Raw genomic sequence first — 21,447 nt, forward strand, 5'->3', positions numbered from 1 at the left:
TTAATTATCCCAAAACTGGAATGAAAAAAGGGATACTACAGCAATGCCAAATCATAGTTCAATAGGAATCCCATACAGATGTATATAAGAAGGCAGAGGTCCAATCTCCAGGGAGGGCTAGGAAAGGTGGGTTTTGTTGTAGCTGTAGTATTTTTTCAGAACCCTGTAAAGGTCACTGTCAGGAATGATGCTTGATAATAGAACTGATGATGAACATTCCACCTCTTTTCAATTCTTAAAGGTTTTAGTGGAGAGTTGCCCCACTATCCTCAGATTCCTTTTATGAGGCACTGTGTAGATGGGTATTTGTACTTGTAAATATGCACACATAACACATTTATTAAAAAGTCTGCTTAATTACTGCATTTTATCCAAATTTGCTGAAGGTTTGCAGATACCTCTTTATTCACACATATCTGCACAAGAGAGCCTACTTCAAGGGTGACATTAAAATACAGTGTACACTCAGGTATTTTTGCAAATGCAAAAAAGTTACATTTTCAGCAGTGGTGTAAAAACAAGAAGAGGAAACCATGTACTGTAAATAGAGAATTCTTTGGTGGATTTAGAAAACAGCTGCAAATGATAAAAATCCTTAAAAAAAATATAAGGACAAACGATTTAAGGAATTATGATGCTATGAACAAAAACAGGGAGCATCTTCCCAGTTCGTCCCACTCCATTTTATGGGAAAAGTTACCAGGCATAGAAAGCCTTACAGCTAACCTGCCCCCCAAGCCCCAGTGATACAGCAGTGAGCAGGAGAGAGCTGATTGCCATCACATTTTGTACATTAGTATCAGACAGAAAAAGGAAAGCTTTTGTTAATAAATGAGTTATTTAGACTCCAGGCTAAAATTTACAGGCCGTTGTCACATTTACATCTGTTAATGCTTCCATAATATGGACACAATAACTTTGGGTTCTTGCACAAGCTTCTCTATAACTTTTTAAAATTTCAGGTAAAAGTTAAAAGAGACCACATTTTTAAAAGTTTCTCTCTGTTTTTTTTAATTGAGAGCAATGTCCCTTTGTTCCTCTCTGTCTTCAGTTCCAATTGTTCAGCGCAACACAGATCTGGTTCTTGGGACAGGGGCGCTGCTGAAATGATAAGGGTGAAGCTTAAGGAATGTCAAATATGAACATCAAAACATGGATCAAGTTAGCATTGTTACCAGTTTAAATTAAGCAAACAAAAAAGGTGGCTGAGGGAGGACCATGGGCCATTATTACTGCAAACACTGCAGTTTGCATAGCAACAAAGGCACAGGCCTGCCACTCGGATTACAAATAGTACAAGACAAGGAAGCTCAGGTTCATAAACAGAAAGCAGTAGGATTAAAGTACCATAAATGTATTTGTTGTAAAGTATCCCTTTTCCTTCTTTCTCTCTGAGGCATCAGACTGTGGGGAAAGTAGAAAAAAAGTAAAGTTGTAAGACTTAAGGATTCAATAGATGGCATTCTGCTACTTTATGCAGCTTCTAGTTTAATGAGAATCAAATGCAACTTACAATATTAAAAGCAGACTGAAATCTTTAGAAAAGAAAAAGGGGTCTTCAAAAGCACACAAAAATACCCCTAACAAAAGTGAAAAATACTATTAGTATGATAGCACTTACTGTGTATTTGCTCCTACGCGTCAAGTTTCTTTTAAAGTCCATCCTCATTCCACTCATTGTGTCAACGTAATATCGTGTTCCCTAAACTGCTAACTGTAGCAACAAGGAAGGGCTCTTTCATTTGCAGTATGAGTTTCCATCCAATTTCAAGAGAAAGAGGGGAGGGAGTTACATGAGCACTCTTGAAAACTGCGTTCTATGACCTTAAGTTCCAATCTTAAAAACTGACTAACTTACATTAAATGCATCTACATAGCACTGAATGCTCCATCTTACATACTGATGTCTCCAGACAGCAGGCACATCTGTAAAGCACCTTTGCTATTTGGAAAGAATGCCCATGCTGCCACCATGCACCATGTCCAAAGGAGGGCGACTAACATGGTGAAGGGTCTGGAAACCATGTCCTATGAGGAATGCCTTAGGGAGCTGTGGATGTTTAGCCTGGAGAAGAGACCGTTAAGAGATGATATGATAGCCCTGTTTAAATATGTGAAGGGATGCCATATTGAGGAGGGAACAAGCTTGTTTTCTGCTGCTCCAGAGAACAGGACACAGAACAACGAATGCAAGCTACAGGAAAAGAGATTCCACCACAACATTAGGAGGAACTTCCTGACAGGGCTGTTTGACAGTGGAACACACTCCCTCAGAGTGTGGTGGAATCTCCTTCTTTGGAGGTCTTTAAGCAGAGGCTGGATGGCCATCTGTTGGGGATGCTTTGATTGAGATTTCCTGCATGGCAGAGGGTTGGACTGGATGGCCCTTGCGGTCTCTTCCAACTCTACGATTCTATGACTTTCCCCACAACTAGGCTGAATATCTCAATGCATTCCTGCTGTGCAATGAATCTATTAGATAAATTTTAAATAAACATATAGCCAGCACTCCCTCCTCTTCCTTTTGTGTATCTCTTTTTCAGGCTTTCTATCTCTACAGGCAGTGTGCAACACTTCAAAACTACTGATAAGCACCAGGACTGCTGCATTCCCTGTTCACACAGCAGATTACATAAGGATAAGATTGCTTGAGAGAGGAAATGTTAATCAAAACTACTTTTAAAGACATCAATGTCCGCACCCAGTCTTGTGCCTCTGAAAATAAGACCTTTCAACATTGTTTTATAGGAAACCATTTCCCCATCTCTAGAATTAATTATATGTGCCTTATGTAGGCACACCTTGCCATCTTTGTATATAAGGTGCAGATGTTCTTAAGGCCAAAAATGCTTTTTATGTATTACTTATTTTTTGGCACAATAGATGGGTTATTGGGACACAGTGGCTCAGTGGTTAAGATGCAAATTGAGAATTGCAAGATTGGCAAGTTGACAGTTCAAGGCCCAAGCACCATGTGATGGGGTGAGCTCCCATCACTAGTCTCAGCTTCTGCCAACCTAGCTGTTTGAAAGCATGTAAAAGCGCAAGTAGATAAATAGGTACCACTTCAGTGGGAAGCTAATAGCGCTCTGTGTAGTCATGCTGGCCACATGATCACAGAGTTGTATTTGAGAATGCTGGCTCTTCGGCTTAGTAACAGCGATGAGCACCTCTCTCTACAGTTAATAGGGCCTGACAACCTTTTTCAAAGGGGAATATCTTTTCCTTTACCTTTAATAGATGTGTAGGATGACCATCACTAAAACTTAAAATTTCAAGGAATTAATAATAAATAATTTATTTATATTTCCCCGCCTCTCCCACTATTATGATTATTAACCTTTATTTATAAAGCGCTGTAAATTTACACAGCGCTGTACATACAATATTTTAATTAGACGGTGGATTGAGGTGGAATTACAGCCAAGAAAGAGGGAGTATGGCATAAACAGTGGTTAGATGAAATAGAAAAGCCCTAGATTACTTCCTGAATGATCAGACACACAGCCCCAGTTCCAATAGCTGTCCAACCACAGCTGTCAAAATTGGGCAAAAAATGATTTAAGCTACAATGTTTTGTTAGCTCACTTCAAATCATGGCTTGGAGGTTTATGCAAACTACGTTTTCTTGACAGATATCTTGGCAAAAATGGGTTGGACTCCTGTTGGAGTTTTACGTATGTGTAAACACCATCATTAATCAATGGAGGTTTGTTCCCTATCGATTGTGAAGCAGTGGACTGATGGTCCCACTCCCTCCTGTCAGTGATCTCTGGTGTGACAGGAAGAAGCAAGAACCCTTATGCAAGAGGGAGGAGGACTATCATCTGCTTTCTGATAGGGGCTATATAGGGATTGAGTGCATACTTCTAGGGTTGCATCTGCACTACAGAAATAATGCAGTTTGACAACACCTGAACTGCCATGGCTCAAAGCTATGGAATTCTGAGACTTGCCATTTGTTGTGGCACCAGACTAAATATCTCACAAAAATAAAAATCCAAGAATTCCGTAACACTGAGCCATGGCAGTTAAAGTGGTACCAAACTGTATTATTTATGCTAGGGAAATACAGCCTAGATTACATATTCGTAACTGCCCAACAGGATTCTGGCTATCTACTAGAAGAGACCTAGAAATAGAGGTAGACGTGAGTGAGCTTACTGTTTATTTCCACTTCTCCAAACTATGGTTTGAAAGTATCTGCACCACAGAATTAACACAGTTTGACACCACTTTAACAGTCATAGCCTGTTTTGGGATTTGTAGTTTTGACATCTGACTCAAAAGACAGCCCCTGGGGCTTAATGTGGGGCTCCATGCAGCACTCAGGCTGTACTTTGTCCACACCTCTTGTAGAAATTACATCAAGCAGTTCTTAAATATCAAACAAAATTTACTACAAGTTGTGCCTGGAGTGAGGCTAGCTAGAACACTCTCAAGTACAAAGCTTTCTCTTTGCTCTAACAAATTCAAGACAGCTTACTTATATCTCCTCCTTCCCATTTAATACCTGAAGTATAACCTTACAAGGTTATCCAGGGTAGAACAGAATAACTGATCATCCATCAAATTTCATACTTCAGGGGGGTCTAGAGCAGCATCTCTTACGGCCTGGTCCAACATTGTAACTACTCTACCAAACCTTTTTCCCTTAAACTGTTCCGAGAAATATTATTGGGCCATCAAGGGTTCCCCAATCTGCCTAGAACGGAGTAGTGACATATTCTAGCAGGAGAGCAAAAAAGATAATCATCCCTTGCTCCAATATTTCAGCCTTCACAACAGGCCATAAGCTTCAATTATGCCATAATGATAAAGTACAAAATGCTTATAAACCAGCAAGTATGAATGTCAAACACAGCTTCTGAAAATCTGCAGATATTTACTAGTTATTTAAATGGCAGTGCTTCCATCTTCTGTTAAAGAAAAAACAATGATAAATAGCACTTTCACGATACTAAAGAATCGGACCACAGTGTTGGTATCCATTAAGGACCATGTAAAATTGGCAGGAGGGGCAACAGTGAGGTCCATGGGTCTTATGCAGCCTTTGAATGGTGCTCTTGTGTCCCTGGAGACACCCATACCTTTTTAATTTTTTATAAAAAAGACACAGAGAATTATGCCTTCTGAAGCACCCAGGGAGTGTGACTTTCAGCTAAAACAATGTCCATACGCCCACATTTTATGGCCCCCGCAACTTCCCGAAAACTACAAGTGCTCTTATGACCACCGCTCCTTTCAGCAGAAACCCTAAAGTGCAGCCTGTGGTGGTGCAGGAAGGAGGAAAATGGGGCTGTTGTGGCCCCACAAACCCCTTTGACACCCATCCCTGGTGTACAGAATTAGATTTCGTCATTCAAGCTTTGGTCTTAATTTTCCACTTAAATTTGGATATAAAGCTAGAACCAAAATTGACAAAATAAAGTTCTATTTATACATTAGCCAGTCACTTTATCTTTCCAACTCATTAGAGAGATTAGTCCAGGTCTTCTCAGAGAAGGGGTCCATTTTGGCTATAGTCCATCTTGGCTTAATAAGATTTATACCTGATGCTCTCTCTCCTTACATTGCCTTTTCCCTTCTTGGTACTGTCTCACTGACATGTTTCTGGGTTATTTAAGCCAGAGTTTACTATTTGGAAGAAGCCAGACTCATTACAGAGCGCCAAGAAGAGAAGAAGGAAACACATTAGGCCTGTGTATATTTTGCCTTAATCAGCAGTATGATTGAACCAGATTTAAGTAAGTATGTGTAAGTGTGTGTGGCAATTCAAAGATTCTGCAAGGATGAACAACTGTGAGATGACAACAGAAATTATAAAAAGTACTGAAGAGCAAGAACTCCAAATATGGGTACACTAATGGTTACTGCAAAGCTATTCAGAAAAAATATATCTGTAAAATTAGGATGTTCACAGAATCCTGAAAAACACTGCTTTGTGCATGTGAGTAAACAATTGTGAAAGTACTGACAAGCTGGATCAGTATGAAATAAGCACAAATCATTTAAAATTAGTACTCCTCAGATCTGATTTCCTTGATGTTTTAAGAAAAGAGATTGAGGAAAACTACTCCCATTAGAGTAAAAATGGTTAATGGTTTCCTTTTTTGCAAACACACAGCATGCCTGGATAGCTTACAGCTATATGCTTACAGCCAAACTATTAGCAGAAAACATTACAATTTCATTACAAAGGAATGAAGACCTCAAAATGCAAATACAGACTCTCACTCACTTAGTACTTTCAAGGCATGGTTAATCTCTCAAGAAAAGACAAATCTTTCCCTAGCCCATGGTAGTTAGTTGAGGGCAGAGGAGAGAGAAAATCATATCTGCATGGAAATGATTATATGTACATACATCTCTTTCAATGAAATAATATTCCAGGAAGTTGTCAAACTAATGCTGTTAACTTGGCTAAGGAAATTATAGTCACTTAAATGTTTGAATTTTAATTAGCTGAACTGGTTTAACTGATCTGTATTTATTCCATCCCTATACTGCCTTTTTCTCAGAAATTAAGGGAATTCACAGATATAATTGTTAAAAAATATTACTATTATTATTTATTTTAAAACAAAATTACAGCTAAAAACAATATAAAATGACTAAAACATGCAAAAGTTCATGCAATTTAAATCTACAGGAACTTTTTATACAAGGCAAAATTATAATTATAGAGGAAAAAACCATAAGCATGGTCTTTGAAGAAGCATTTCACTTTTACATGGGACTGAATGCCTCTTCTAAGGAGATGCTTGCCATCTACAGTTTTTATAAGCACTTTCTAAAAGCTTCTCTGACTAGGACCCCATTTCAGTCATACACAATATTAAAAACACTGATTAAGCGCTGCTTAAATAATTGTTGTAATCCTGTGTCATAACCAAATTATTTACTTTTTCCAATAAAATACTTGTGAAATAGAAATTAAAATGTATTACCTGCACCTGCTTGGTTCTTTACCTTCTTTGCATTTATCTTAAAGGATAATTTATTTAATTCTCTTAAATGTTTTTTTCTTTATGGGACTGTTTCTTAAGATCCCTGTTTAAAATCATTTTATAAGGAAGGTTAATAAACTGAGAGTTTGATAGAACTGCTACCACTTTCTTCAGAGTGTATGCTAATCAGAATTTATTTACCTTAAGTGGTTCTGATCTCCACACAATTCCAGTAAATGTGCACAAAACACTTTCACTCAATTGAGATGCAACAGTAAATTGCTATGTCCCATTACACATGTCAACACTAATCCTCCTTGGTTTCAGGCATTCTTCATTATCTCCAGGAACACTAAGGAAATCAGAAGCATCCACCTCCAGAGTTCAAACTCAAGGGAGTTTTTTGTTTTATCAAAACTAGGGAACTTTGGTTAGTTTAAAACAGGAGAAGAAATGTGGCTCCCCTGGCCATTTTACAATCCTGTCAAATCATCCATATTAAAAATAATTCCCCTGAATTCTGTTGAGCATCTGCATCAACCATGTAATTCAGCAAGCAACTGAGATAAAACCAAATTTAAAGCAAGCATTTTGCATGTTTCAAATGATTTGCACTGATTTTCCACTGAACTCTGGTGGCAAACTCCACTGAAAGCGAGCAAATGCTCACTTTAAATTACTTGTTCCAGTGAATACTGTATTTAAAGCAAGAAAAATACATATTTTAAGTGAGCCCTTTCCCAGTTGCCACCAGATTTTGGTTGTGGGGATGGGTGTGTAGCCTTTGGTGGCTAACGGGTTGAGGAAGGAAGACTTACACAAAGTTGACCATCCCTGCTTTAAATGACAGTTTATTAACAAGGCAGAATCATTTAGTTACAGGTTAAATAATGGGTGGAATAATGGCACATGGAGCCTTCCCATGTAGCTTCTACCACAGCGGTTAAGCTCTGAAAAATGTTGGTCCCTGTCAGTTTAACAGCAGTATGGAGTTGGGGTCAAATGTTGACACAGCTATTCATTTTATTTCTGAACATTTTTATACTGCTCTTCATTTAGAAAATTTCAAAGTGGTTTGCAATAAAACAAGAGACAGCAAAGCCAATTGCTAAAAATAATAAAACCATAATAAATGAAAAGGAGAATTTATTAAAAAGTGGTGTTCCTGCCCACTTTAGATGGAAACCCAATCTCTGACAAGGAGCCTGGAGAATGTTGTTTCCAAAGGAATATAGCTCTTGGGCTGAAAATGCTCCCTCCCCATGATTTAAACTAGCCAGATTTCCCTTAGTTCAAAAAGAATGAGAAAGCCAACCAGGAAGTAAATGCTCCTGATCTTACAGCTGTGTTAGAGGAGGAGCAGGGAGTAGCCATGTATTCACCATCATGAGCCTAAATTATGGTTTAGCATTATCTGTTTCAAATCTGTTTATCTGCATCAAAAGTGCAAATTTTAGCTTTTTCAGATATTTCCAATTAATAATGTCTAAATTTCAGGAGAATAATTCTCACCTTTTGAAACTGCTTTTTCTGGCAGTAGACCTGGTGGTTCTTTTAGTATGGCCTGCATTGTCAGAAAGGCTAGGTTCAGACGGTTTACTTTTCTGAACACTGGATTGCAGAATTACTCTGAAAGAGTAGAAGAGAGAAGTTATATAAAACAAGCTGAAAGGTATATACAATGAGAAGAATGATATGGCATTATGGATTTTCAAAATGATGCCTAAAATAAGATTATTTTGTCAACAGATGTTTATGGTCTCTTCTCAGTGGCTCTGTGGTAGTATCTGAGCATTAAATCTCTTTATAGTTTTCTATTCAAACCATTGGTTTGTCCAGTTCTGTACTCTTTTTGCTTTGGCTTAGGTTTTTACTTCTGAAAGGGAGAAGAAAAGGTTTGATTTAGGTCTCTTCCACAAGTAGTGAAAGGAGCTTTATGGAGATCAAGGAGAGATATTCAAAAGGTGGAATATTCCTCATCAATGGAAAGTGGAAGATGAATTATAGAGAGAAAAATCCTGAACGTCTCAGATAAGACACCCAATATTTTAACTCTTATTCCCCAGTAATGGGTGGAGAATAATCCACATACCTTACCACATAAGTCTACCTCAACAGTTAAAATTAGAGTTTTTCCTGGTCTTGGAGATGTCAGATCTAGCTACAGTGACACATGCCCTGATGACACCTTGTTTGCATTACAGAAGCACACTCTACATAGGGTGCCTTTGGGAAGCATTCAGAAACTTCAGCAGGTCCAAAATGCTATATACTGAGCAGAATTAGTTACAGGGAATATATAACTCCACATCCAGGCACAATTCAAAGTGTTGGTTATGACCTATAAGGTCTGAGTCCAGACTCTTTAAATTGTTTTAAATTGGTGCTGTTTTTAATAGGATAATATATTTTATACTTTTGCTTTTGTTTTTTTTTTAAAAACACACCCCTGTTTTAAAATGTAATTTGTTTCTATTGGTGTTGTTAGCTGCCTTGAAACCCATACTGGAATGGGGAGACATAAATAAAACAAATATTAAAAAATAAATATGCTGCTGTCGACACTGGCAAAAAAATCCCATTTCTGCTTGAAATAAGACAAAGGTGCTTCATTGCTCTGACACAATGAGATAGTTTGAATGTTGAGGTCTGTCTCAGCTTGCTCTTTTTAGCAATTATGTTGACAGGAAGTATGTTTCTGTTCCAGAGAAACATCCCTGGAAGGATAACTGACAGATGGCTATGGCTTTTTCTTTTATTGCTGAGGGCTGCCTTGGTGCATTCCTGCTAGAAATTAAATTGGGATGGGCAACTGTGGGAGGCTAGGGGGCTGCATTAGCCCCAATGGCAAGACCTTGGAGAACTGCACCTGCACACTCAGCTCCCTCATTTAAAAAAATAATCAATTTCTCTTTTGCACTAAAATGTCCCTGAATGCTATCTGCTCAGTGCAGGTAGCATTTTCACCATGCTTTTAGCCTCTTTGATAATTTTAGGCCCAGGGGTAGCCTTGTTTTAACAGCAGAGACTTCATGTCACTTTTTATTTTTAAAAGGCCTTTCCTGGGCCTGAAATGACCCAGGGAGCTAAAAACATGGGCCCATGTTCTACATCATTTATTTAATTACATATACATTTACAAAAGTAACATCCTGGCTTGACACCCCACCCCAGTTGCCAACAACCTCTTTACCAACAAAGAAAAAGTTTGCTACAGCACTAACCACCCCAGATGTTTTTTAAATGAGACATGAGCATACATGGATTTTGTTATACACAGGGGATCTTGGAACCAAACCCCAACGTATAACAAGTCTCCACTGTAACACATTTCTCTCCAGAAAAGAGTCACTGGAAAGGCAGTTGAAGATCATAAAACCAGGAGTGGGCAGCTTGTGTATTGTTATGCATTGCTGTTCTAATGTCCATCGTACCTAATCAGTAAAGCTGATTATGTGGGATGATGGGAGTTCCAGTCCAACAAAAACTGAAAAGTAATGCACTGCCTACCCCTATGTTAAAATTTCCAGCTATAGCACTTCTCTCCTTCTCTACAATTTGGAAATGTGCACTATTGAGGTAAGTAATATCTACTGCAGGACTGCAATTGTGGCACCAAACGTGAAGGAAAAGATAAGTTTAGTTGTTCAATTGAATTGTCCCTTTTCTCTGTAACATGTGTGCCTCTATCCTCTAAATCATCCCATTAGATTGCAGTGCTGTTCATCACCGTCACAAGCTAAGAGAAGAAATGTGTCACCAACTTCCCTAGGATTGAATTCATTCATATTTTCAGTACAATTATGCTGGTGTGTATATGGTCATTTTAAAATACACTGTGTTTTTAAAATATATGTGCCGGATGTGCTACTTTCACATAATAACATTTAGAATACAATAATGGGCTGAAACTAAAGTTCCCCTTAAATTAGCCTTAAATTATTATAGATATTATCTTAGTTAGCCTAGTTTTTTTTAAGTGAACGTATGACATATTACACCCCTGAGAACGAAGAGAGTTCAGAGCTAAGGGTTAAAGCAAGACACAAGTTGTTTAGCATGCAGCAAGATATACTTAAGAGGAGAGCCTGTAAAATGTGAACTATGCAGACGTATCATAAGGAGTCCAATACACCAGATTTCTCAGATTTCCCCAGTGAAATCCAAGAGACATTAGCGAGTTACAAACTGCCATATAGTACACGACGAGCGCGTACTAGGGTTAGGAAGGGGCGGTGCTTCCACACCCCCTAACCCTAGTACGCACTCCGCACGCACAAAATGGCAGCGGCCATTCCACAAGGCCGCCGCCATCTTGAAGTAGCGGACGCGCTGCGTCCGCACATAACACCCCAGAAATGACGCAGTGAGCGCACAACTAGTGCCTCACGGCGTCTCTTCTGGGGCCTGAGAAGGAGCGCAATTTCCGTGCTCCTTCTCTGCAGCATCCGGGAGCCACACGGTTTAAAGGCTGCGGCTCCCAGACGCTGTAAGCGGAGCCTGACCGCCACTTTTCGGCGGTCTGTAACCCGCCATTGTATTATTCTGTTCTGCAAACTACTTTTCATTAACTTTCTAAAGCAGAAAGATACAATTTAGATCTGTACAGAATAGCAATTACAATCTAGAATGTAACTGTGTCCAGTTTTACTCTACACCTAAGCGGAACTTAGGTACAGCCTGCCTTTCTTGCATCTCACGATGCAAGAAAGGCAGGTTATAAATCAGATAAGTAAAAAATAAACTGATGGCTTAATTTACAGTTCAGCCCTGTGCATGTTCCCTGGAAGTAACACCAACTATTTTCAATGCCCCTTAGTCACAGGTAAATGAATGTACATTTACATTCTCAAATACTTGATGTCCCTCAGTGCACACCATTCACAGATCTTCTTACTTATCTGAAACTCAACAACCAACCTAAATAACATGCATAAAGTAGCTACAAACTACTCCAGAATTGATCAAGAACCCTAAAGTGATCAAACTCCTTTCACACCAACATGGAAGCACCACTCACACATTCAATACACGCACGCGCGCACGCGCACACACACACACACACACACACACACACACCTTTGTCACTGTTTTTTCTGAACAGAGTATCCAGGACAAAAATGGAAGACAGAACATGAGAGAGAAAGCAGAAAAAAGGAAACACTGTTTCCTATAATTGTTTGCTGTTTGCAATGGGGAATTCAAAGGCAATTTGAACTCATTTGCTATAACCCCCTTTTTTCTTTATAAAAGTAGGCAAAGAAATTAGATGTTCTCTTGCAAAAAGAAAAAAAAAAGCCAGTAGAAGCTTGGTGCATGAGTTTATGTAAGAGGTGAGAAGGTGAGCTACTGTAGAGAATGTAACAGGGGCACTTACACAGTGGCTCTCTCAAGGGAGGTCCTGGTGGACCTACGTTCTTAAACCATCTAGACAGAATAGCAGGTTGGGAAGAAGGGAATCACACAAAATCCACCAGATGACAATGCTACTCAGGGTAGAGACCAGCATAGCTAGGAGACATCTAAAAAGGGTAGGGAGGAAGAGATGAACATGAAGTCAAAGGGGAAAACCAAGAATTTTAGAAATGTGTGGTACATTTCAGCCAGTTGCAGTTTAACATGAAAAAAAATGTTTATCTATGTTCACTAGGAAATATACTTTCTGCTCTCTGCTCAGATGCCATGCTGTTCTTTAAAAGTTTGTTTAAAGGGAGAATCTTTTCTCCTTCCTTTAATTTGCAGATCACCTACTACCTAAAAAATTGCCTCAATAGAAAACCAAACCTAGAACTGTTACTGTATTTTAAAAAATATTTACTGTATTTTTAAATAGAAAACCCAACCTAGAACTGTTACTCAGAAAAATATTGTTAACTGCTTTAAGTAGGAGGATCAATAGATGAAAATAGTTTTGCTTTATTCATATAGGTGTATCTAATCTAACACACAGACACACACAGACATGCTTTATATAACACACATTACAGAGGGATTATACTTTATGCAGAACATAATATACCAGTAGATGGATGTGTTGTTTTCCAGCATTCAACATTGTATTTTAAAAACATGGCATACATTTTTACTAGATATGGCTTTTCCCCAAATCACACTACATATGCAAAGGAACATTTTTAACCATAAGCTTTCACACACAAAGGACAGAATTCACCCTAACACAAGCAATGTACTTTGACAACAATTGTCCTAAGTACTGAACAGTTAAAGGCAAAGATCTTGAGTATGAAAACTAATCTATGAGAAGCGGTTAATGTAGGTGCCTCATCTTTAAAAATACTTTGTGACTGAGAAGCTTTTAGGAGTTCATATAATGCCAAGACTAAGAACTTTGTGGCCTAGCTGATAGGCTTATTCAAGTAAGGAATGGGTACCTTACTGTGGCAGGGAAGAGGAGGTGCTGATGATAAGAAAACTAAGCAAGAGGTGAATATATTAAAGCAATGAAATAGCATAATACTACTTTACATTACATAAAAACATGCCTAAGTCAACCTTTAAGAAAGTGACAAAAAGGTTTTGACATTTACAAAAGGAAAGCAAAAATAACTTACGTTAGTGGAACTGTGTTTGATTTTGTTTTCCTTTTACTTTTCAGAACACGAAGCTTATCTCCTTGTGTAACTGTGCTTGTGTCTTCTTCATCACTGTACTGTAAATAAATGATATACTATTGGAATTATTTATATCAAACTTTAAAATCATACTACTGAAACTACTATCCTACCCCATGGATGAATTACTGAACTTTTTTTTTTTGCCCAAAATGTCAAGAGATTTTATGAAACCTTTCCCAGCATTTTAGTGTATTTATCTAGCAGTTAACACAAGTGTCCTAACAAGAGAATGAGATGGTGGCATATAGAAGAAATCCATAGTACCAGAAAGAGGCATTTTCAGAAATTTAGCCATGTGAATCTTTACCTCACTTGTAGAACAGCTTGTTAATTAGTTGCATATTTCCCCCTACTCTTTGAACACATATCAAGAATACAAATACAAACGAACATACAAAACCACTTTCTTTCTTTTTTTGCTTTATTATGCCCACAATTTTATAACAACGTTCTAAAATTTACAACAGCACAACATTCGGAAGATTACCGGTTCAGAATCTTTACTGCTGATGTTCTGATTTTTGGAATCATTAATCGAATCATTAATCGAATCATTAATCGAAATGTCATCTACTCCTGAAAGAAGTTTTGTAACAGTAATGCTGGGGGTTTTCTTTAACTTTTCACGGTAAATATCACCTTCCAACCAAAGTTCAGATTGTTTCCTATTAAAGGGAGAAAATGTGTTAAAAAATCCACTGATTCATATAATTATGAGGTAAATCTAATTAATTGTTCATCCTACCTAAAGTAGATTCATTGAATTATTGGGACTCTGGTATATCAACACTTACCTAAATTGGGACTGATACAACTCTCTTTAGGATTTATATTTTAATTTAGCCCTAAATTTATAATTCAATCCAGCATCTTAATGAGGGTGCATTTAAAAGAACACCTGCTTTTGTGCAAACTCATCTCTGGTATAAAATAGGCCTGAAAAGTCATGAAGTTTATCTTACTACATAGGAGATAGTGTGGAAACCTACTGCTGAAAATTACCTTTATCCACTTTCATTGGCAGAGGGCTCTGTTGGTTCAAAAGTCAATCTGTGAGAAGGGTGCTGCTGATACAAACCTTGGTTACTAAGAATAATGCAATTTCCATTTTGGGAATTTTATTGGAAGGCTGAAGAGAAATTCCAGATAGCTTTGGTGGGGTTTTTTTGGTTTAGAGTAACTGTATGTAGTAATTATATTTCAAGACAGCTGGTGCAATTAAAGACTAACTGAAAACCATGCAGAATGGCAAACATGCTCTGACTGCTTTAAACATCACAATAAGCCAGGCTTATGGGCAACCCTGGTTTTCATCCATGAGCAGTGTGATTATTCCATGCTGCCAGTGAAAACTAGATAAAACATGGACCTTGTCTCTTTCCCAAAAAAGCCATTGTAATTCCCCAAGGTTTATTCTGAGGTTATTTCTTTGGTTTATGGGGTAAGAGATAAGTCAAAGTGATAAGTGATAGGTCCTAGTAGGTTAGGACATCCCATGAAGCAAATCCCCCCAAAAGGTGTGCAGTTTGTTTAGGTCCTCCCACTTGAATCAGGTGTGACCAACATGCTGGCTCATTCACAAATCAGAAAAGACTTGCCTGAATGGAAGTTCTAGCTGCTAGATGCCAAACAAAGGTGGGAAAGAAGGAGGGAAGAATGAAGACATGATGGCATACATCTTGCTGTGTGGGATGATATGCAAAATCATACCCTCATATCAGGGTTAATATTAATTATGGTTTCCCTGATTCAGTGACATTAGTTAAAGGTCTACAGCAATTTTACAGCATTTAGGGTTGGTTAGTACCCCCATGTGCCTTTGAGATGATCACCAAGGCCTTCATCTTAGGGCACTGGCTGGCACCCATGGATGGGTTGGAGATCACTCCGAGACCACTTTTTCCTTAACTATTTATACCTCTGAGGTATTATGTCTGAAGTGACATGGGTCTCTCAGCATTGGTACTGATGTGGTTCCAGGTTTATGCTTGCTGCCCATTCCTGCACACACTTTCTCCTCTCACAGATTCAAGTTAATATTAACTGTTAAAATATGGCCTTATCTGAATTTCTTACATTCACGCCTCTGGTTGCATTCTTTAGACATCTAAAGGCCCTCTTCCTATCTTCAGCATAAGTCTATAAAACACACCAGTATTAATGACTGGGTGGAAAGTATCAGAGAAACATATAGCTGTGACCAGATACTATTGACTGTAGATTGTTTGCACTGTAGCTTCTGATCAGTAGCTGGTTTACATTTCTAAAGTTCAACATATATTGCAGAAATAATCCAGTTTGGGACCACCTTAACTGCCCTGGCTTAGAGCTAGAGAATCCTGGGAATTGTAGTTTATTGTGGCACCAGAGCTCTCTGATAAAGGCAGCTAAATGTCTCACAAAACTACAGTTCCCAGAATTCCATTGCATTGAGCCACGGTAATTAAAGCAGTCTTAAAGTGGATTATTTCTGCAGTGTGTTTTGGACCAAAGTCATTTAACATATTACATAATATACGGTATCCAAGAAAGCAGAATGGTCATGAGAAATTTGTGTGAAACCAGGGCCCAAAGACAGTACACAGATTACAGCTCATTTCATTGCTGACTCAAATTACCTAAAAATATGTCTTTATGTCTGCATCCACACTGCAGAAATAATCCAGTTTGACACTACTTTAACTGTCATAGTAAATATCTCAATAAAACTACAGTCTTCAGAATTGCATAGTACTGAGCCATGGTAGTTAATGTCAAATTGCATTATTTCTACAGTGTTGATGCAACCTTTGTTTCTGTACTTACTCTAATAAGAAGTGCTGCTGTGATCCAATCACAGAGCCAGGTCTACAAATCCTAATCCAGGCAATACATTCAGCAGCAGTCATTCTGTAATGCTTCATCATATAGCAGGCTATCAGGGTGCCAGTTCTGCCAAGTCCAGCTGCACAGAAGGAAACAAGTAATTACAGGCAGATCCTCATTCAAGCTTTTAAACAGGGGTGGGATTGAGAAGTACATGCCCTTCAGATGTTGCTGGATAACAACTGCTCTCCACTCAAGCCAGCAAAGCCAGTACTGAGGAACAACAGGAGATACAGCCCAAGAACATACTGAGCACTGAACATGTTACACTCCTGCTCTGAAAATGAAAAGCATTATCCCCCCCCTTTCCCCCCTGCATGCTGTTTCTCCAGGTAAACAAACAGGATACCTTGAGACAGTCCTTCAGAACAAGAATCTCCTGGCATCTCAGGCCACCTATTTGTGGCAGAGAGGCAGAGCAGGGACAGAAAACAAACTTGGCCCACAGAAAATCTCGCAGTATTTACAATTACTGTAAAAGCATCAAGTGACAGGTATTGAGACAACCTGGAAAGCTGCTGTCTGAGTACATGCTTAAACAGTTTCCCATGTCTTCACCATAACCCTGTCCCCCATATCTTATCTTGAATGTTCATCTCTTTTCCTGTAACTTTACAACACTCCTTATCATTACAAAACACATTTTTGATACCTTTTACAGTATAAAGAAGCAGCAGCTACCCAGGAACACAGATCTATGACTGCCTATGACTCTTCAGGTATCTCACCCATGAATTGCTCCTACCAGATTCCAGATACCAGCATCAAAAACCATATAAAACATTTTACATAAGTGGTTAATGTCATGGACCAAACTGTGTTTTCATATTGTATAATGTCCACTCTACTTCCATTACTGGAATCCATTAGAAATGCAACCCATTTAATTTGGGTCTTAGTCAGAAGGTCAGGATAACATATAGTGGATTCTGCCCAACTATGTTCATTGAAGGTTCTTCAGTCTATCAAGATTTCTGTGAATGAAGAAATAAATTTCTTCAAGTTTCTACATTCTTCTAGACCTCCCTTATGATTCCTCATTCTGTTTCAGAGGATGGTCCTCCATCTCTCCAGAGAAGATTTTAATAGCATGTTGAGGACTGTGTAGAGGAATCAGAGAAGACCAGAGATGTCCAAATTTATTTCTTTGAAAAGTCTGCAATCAGCCATTTCCTTTTCCTAGCTTAATAATATTTCTTTGGTAGTGTATGACAGGAACTGCCTGCATCTGTTTTTTATTTACAATCAGTTTCTGCAGGTAATTTGGACTGAACATGCATGCCACAGAACAATGGAGCCCACTGAAATACAGACTCTAAGCAGAATATTTAGAAACCTCCTGATAACATTTCTCAAGCTTTGCCTAAGACAGAGATAGACAACTGCCAAAGGTTAGGGGGCTCCACTGCCCCCTCCCCATAGGTCTTTGGTGGGCCACATCTTCCCCTCCCCTCTACAATAACTTCCATTTTTAAAAAAGTGAATTTAAGTCTGGTTAATCTTATTAATGATGCAACTTGAAACACTACTCAAGTGGCCAGGTCTAATGAATTATCACCTCAGTTTATATAAGAAAGTAATTATAACTGATAAAATAGTAGACATCATTGACTTCAACTAATCATTTCTATACCTTTGCAGTGAACTGCTATAGCACCTTCAACATTTTCACAAATATTTAGGAACATTTGGACGATGGTATCACTAGGAATACTTCCATCAGCAAAAAAGAGATCATAGTGTTCAAAGCCTCCATCTCTAAACCTTTTTGCATCATAGACTCTCTTATTTAGGCGGATTACAGTGGTAATATTATGTTTTCTGAAGTAGGGAAAATAAGCTTCAGGAGCGTGATGCGGATAACCTGGAAGAAAGGAAACAGAGGGAGGGGGAGGGATTTAATAGCAGTACAAATTAAAACTAGTAGACCACCATAAACATTTTTTCTTTTCAAATGTGGATTTTTTTCTTTAAGCATGCAAAGACCTTTTGTTCAGGTCAGCTTGTGGAAATTAACTGGTCGCTAAGGAAGAGCTTTTAACTAGTGGATGTTGAATTTTTAATAGCTTTCAATCCAACTATATTTTATTATTGACCAAAAAACTGTTGGTGTTCTTAATCCAAACTAGGAAAATGGTGTGAAGATGATTATAATACCTAAAAAAAAACTTTTGGAACTTCGTGCCTGCATAATGAATCAACTGTACAAATATTTTGATATTTTGCTGGTCCCAAAAACTCCTTTCCTCTGGTTTTTGCAACAGTGTGGGGGCACTCCTGGACTGATGTGTGAGGACAGTTTTGTCTCCCCACTCTCACTGGGCTGGCAGCCTCATTCTCTCCATCATTCCACCAAGTTATGTCAGTGGAGCATTATGCTATGCTGGTTTTCAGCAGATTCTTGGCCTTAATCCTTTAGCTGTGCTTTAATATAATAAAGTGTTTTAATATAATAAAATAATGTATGTGTTTCCCCCAACTGTATCCCTTTGAGTTAACTTTCTTGTGAGTTACTTTTGAGTCCTGGCTGCTTAGAGAACGGCATAGTGTAAGTGATGACGAGTAGTCCTATTTTCTTTGTCCCAACTGTCTTTCTTTTAAACTGGGGAGGGGAACTCACAGCCAGTTCAGAAGGGGGGGGGGGAGTTGGCCTGGAGGTCACACACAGTTCCCTAAGGACATTTCAAGCCCACAGTATCCTGAATTTTTAAAAAAAATTTAAAAAAAAATCTCTCCATCCTCTAGGGAGCCTGAAGAGCACTTTTGCTATCTTTGGACCACAGGCCATTTTAGGCTCATGAGTGCCTTTTTGTCAACCAGGAAGTAAACGATTGACTGAAAGAAGAAGAAAAAAAGATTCTGTTAGTCTAAAACAGCCTGGGAGCCCTCATGATATGGAAAATTTCCCTGCATGGCCCCTAAAGGGCACAGGGTGACTTTTTTTCCTATGTGTGTTCTTAAAATTCAGTGGGCCCTCAGTACAAATTTTGGTATGCGTGAATTAGAGCAACTTACCTGAGACCAACTGCAGCCATGCTGAGAAACAGTCCCAGGTCAGTAGCAGAGGCTGTGGCAGCAAGGCTCAGGAACCAGGCAGGCATTCTTCCTGATTCGGATTCAGCTATTTCTTCAAAGGACACAAGTGGTGGTTGGTGTGTTCACAGCAGGAAGAAAGCATGCCTAGAGCTTGCTGCTTGCTGCCACTGCTACTGCTTCCCTCACCTTGACTGGTGGAAGTCAATCATACTATGAAACATCAGCCAGAATTTAAGCCCCTTCCTCCCTTCCTTTGTCACCTTCCCACCACCAAGCCTCAGAATTTTAAAACCTTTCCTGCCAATCTACCTCACTCCTTTTGCTAACCTTTTGCTTCTCTGTTAATATTTCTGCAAGGTGGATCTGCAGGAAAGAAGTTTAAATTCTGGCTAAGGCTTCATTGTGGGAAAGGGAGTGAAGAAGGGGTTTAAATTCTGGCTTGGGTTTCATGGTGGGATTGTCTTCCATCAGCCAAGGGTGGGAGCAGCAGCACATCCAGCCACCGCTTTTGCCTTTTGAAGGAAAGAGTAGAATCGCCACAACTAAAGGGGAAAAAAAATACCTGGTGCCTGGGCCTTTTCACTACAGCCTCTGCTACTGCCCCGCAACCACTTCTTAACCGGGCTGTAATCAACTGCAGTTAATTTAAAATTTTAAATACTGAACTTGAGCATCCATGTTTCTTTGGTACTTGCAGATACTGAGGTTCCACTGTAAAATGTTCTGAAGGATGTGATTTCCAGGGTCCCATGGAAGGCCAATGCAGCCCTGCAACCCCAGCAATTGTCCAGCCCATCTGTTGACTCTTTAAACAGTCCAAGGAAGTCTGCAATCAATTCTTATCCCATGCCACACTTCCAGAGACTGTGCTGAAGAGAAACTTCACTATCTCCCCTTGATCATTTGAGAGAGTGGGGATTCCCTCCCTGGCTTTGTTCATCTCCTTCTTCTCCATTTAAGGATGGGGAGCAAAGCTGGCCAAGCTATCACCTGGTACCTGCAAGCACCACCTGGCAGTAGTTCACTCATCTCACACACACTGGAGGAGGAGGAGGAATGAAGCTGGGTCCTGGTCATGACCCCTGACATCATACTGCCAAATAAGCAGCTGTACTGGGAGGAGAATTCTGCCTCCATATCTGACTGCCTTTCCTCAACCTCACTTGCTTGGTATAAACATACCATTTTCAGTTCTGCTTCTTGAATGAGGTCCACTGAAGGCAAGGAATTTTTTTTGGTATTATCCAATTGAAGTCTCCATTTTCTGCTCTCTGTCAAGAAAAACAAATTAACTGTTTAGTTCTCCTCTAAAGTATTACTGACATCTATTGCATTCACTTCAGTGAACAAAGTGAAGATGACAAGGAATGCTGATGTAAGGTCTAGCAGTTTAAGAATGTGTAATTTCAATTTCATCTGGAATAATAAAACCACATGCTCTCACACTGTCATGCGACAGCTTTAAGTGTATTGAAACATCTTTTTGTTATTTACCTTACTTTCCTTGAATCCACATATTTAGATATAGACTATCTTGAAAACAGAAAAAATCAAGAGCTATAAGTAATGCATGCCAATTTTATACAAAGTCTTAGTAGTAATTAATTAATAATCATCAAATAGAATTTTACTTACCTCATAATGTTCATATTCATCTACATCAAATGTATTGAAATCAAGGAAGCCATACTGCAATGCCTAATAAACCATAAAAGAGGGAATTAAACTTGTAGGAGTCTTGTAGAATGATTAAACATGTCTCATTTTACCTGTAATCAATATATTACATTTCCAGTCTGAACTAAAACTCATAGCCTAAATAGTATTAATTAATCCTAAATTGAGCAGACCCAACTGAATCAACTGGGTCACCATTAAACAAGTGATTCAGTGGGTCTGTTCCACATGAGACAAACTAATCCATAGCATTTACACATATGTGAGATAATATACATAAAAGA

The 21,447-nt window shown here is 38.7% G+C and overlaps 1 protein-coding gene across 1 annotated transcript in view; it reads right to left on the bottom strand.

The window, feature by feature from the left end:
• Positions 1-6: 6 nt before the first annotated feature.
• Positions 7-21,447, bottom strand: part of CDC14B (cell division cycle 14B) — a 60,822-nt gene continuing 39,381 nt past the window's right edge. Inside the window, 10 exon segments of the mRNA XM_042454305.1 lie at positions 7-1,101; positions 1,348-1,404; positions 8,463-8,579; positions 13,523-13,620; positions 14,073-14,250; positions 16,391-16,529; positions 18,084-18,314; positions 20,669-20,720; positions 20,722-20,757; positions 21,122-21,184. Of these exon segments, the coding sequence (XP_042310239.1) occupies positions 1,062-1,101; positions 1,348-1,404; positions 8,463-8,579; positions 13,523-13,620; positions 14,073-14,250; positions 16,391-16,529; positions 18,084-18,314; positions 20,669-20,720; positions 20,722-20,757; positions 21,122-21,184 (1,011 nt within the window). The 3' untranslated portion in view covers positions 7-1,061.

The sequence above is a fragment of the Sceloporus undulatus genome, chromosome 2, assembly GCF_019175285.1.
Source record: "Sceloporus undulatus isolate JIND9_A2432 ecotype Alabama chromosome 2, SceUnd_v1.1, whole genome shotgun sequence".
In the NCBI taxonomy this organism is placed as follows: domain Eukaryota; kingdom Metazoa; phylum Chordata; class Lepidosauria; order Squamata; family Phrynosomatidae; genus Sceloporus; species Sceloporus undulatus.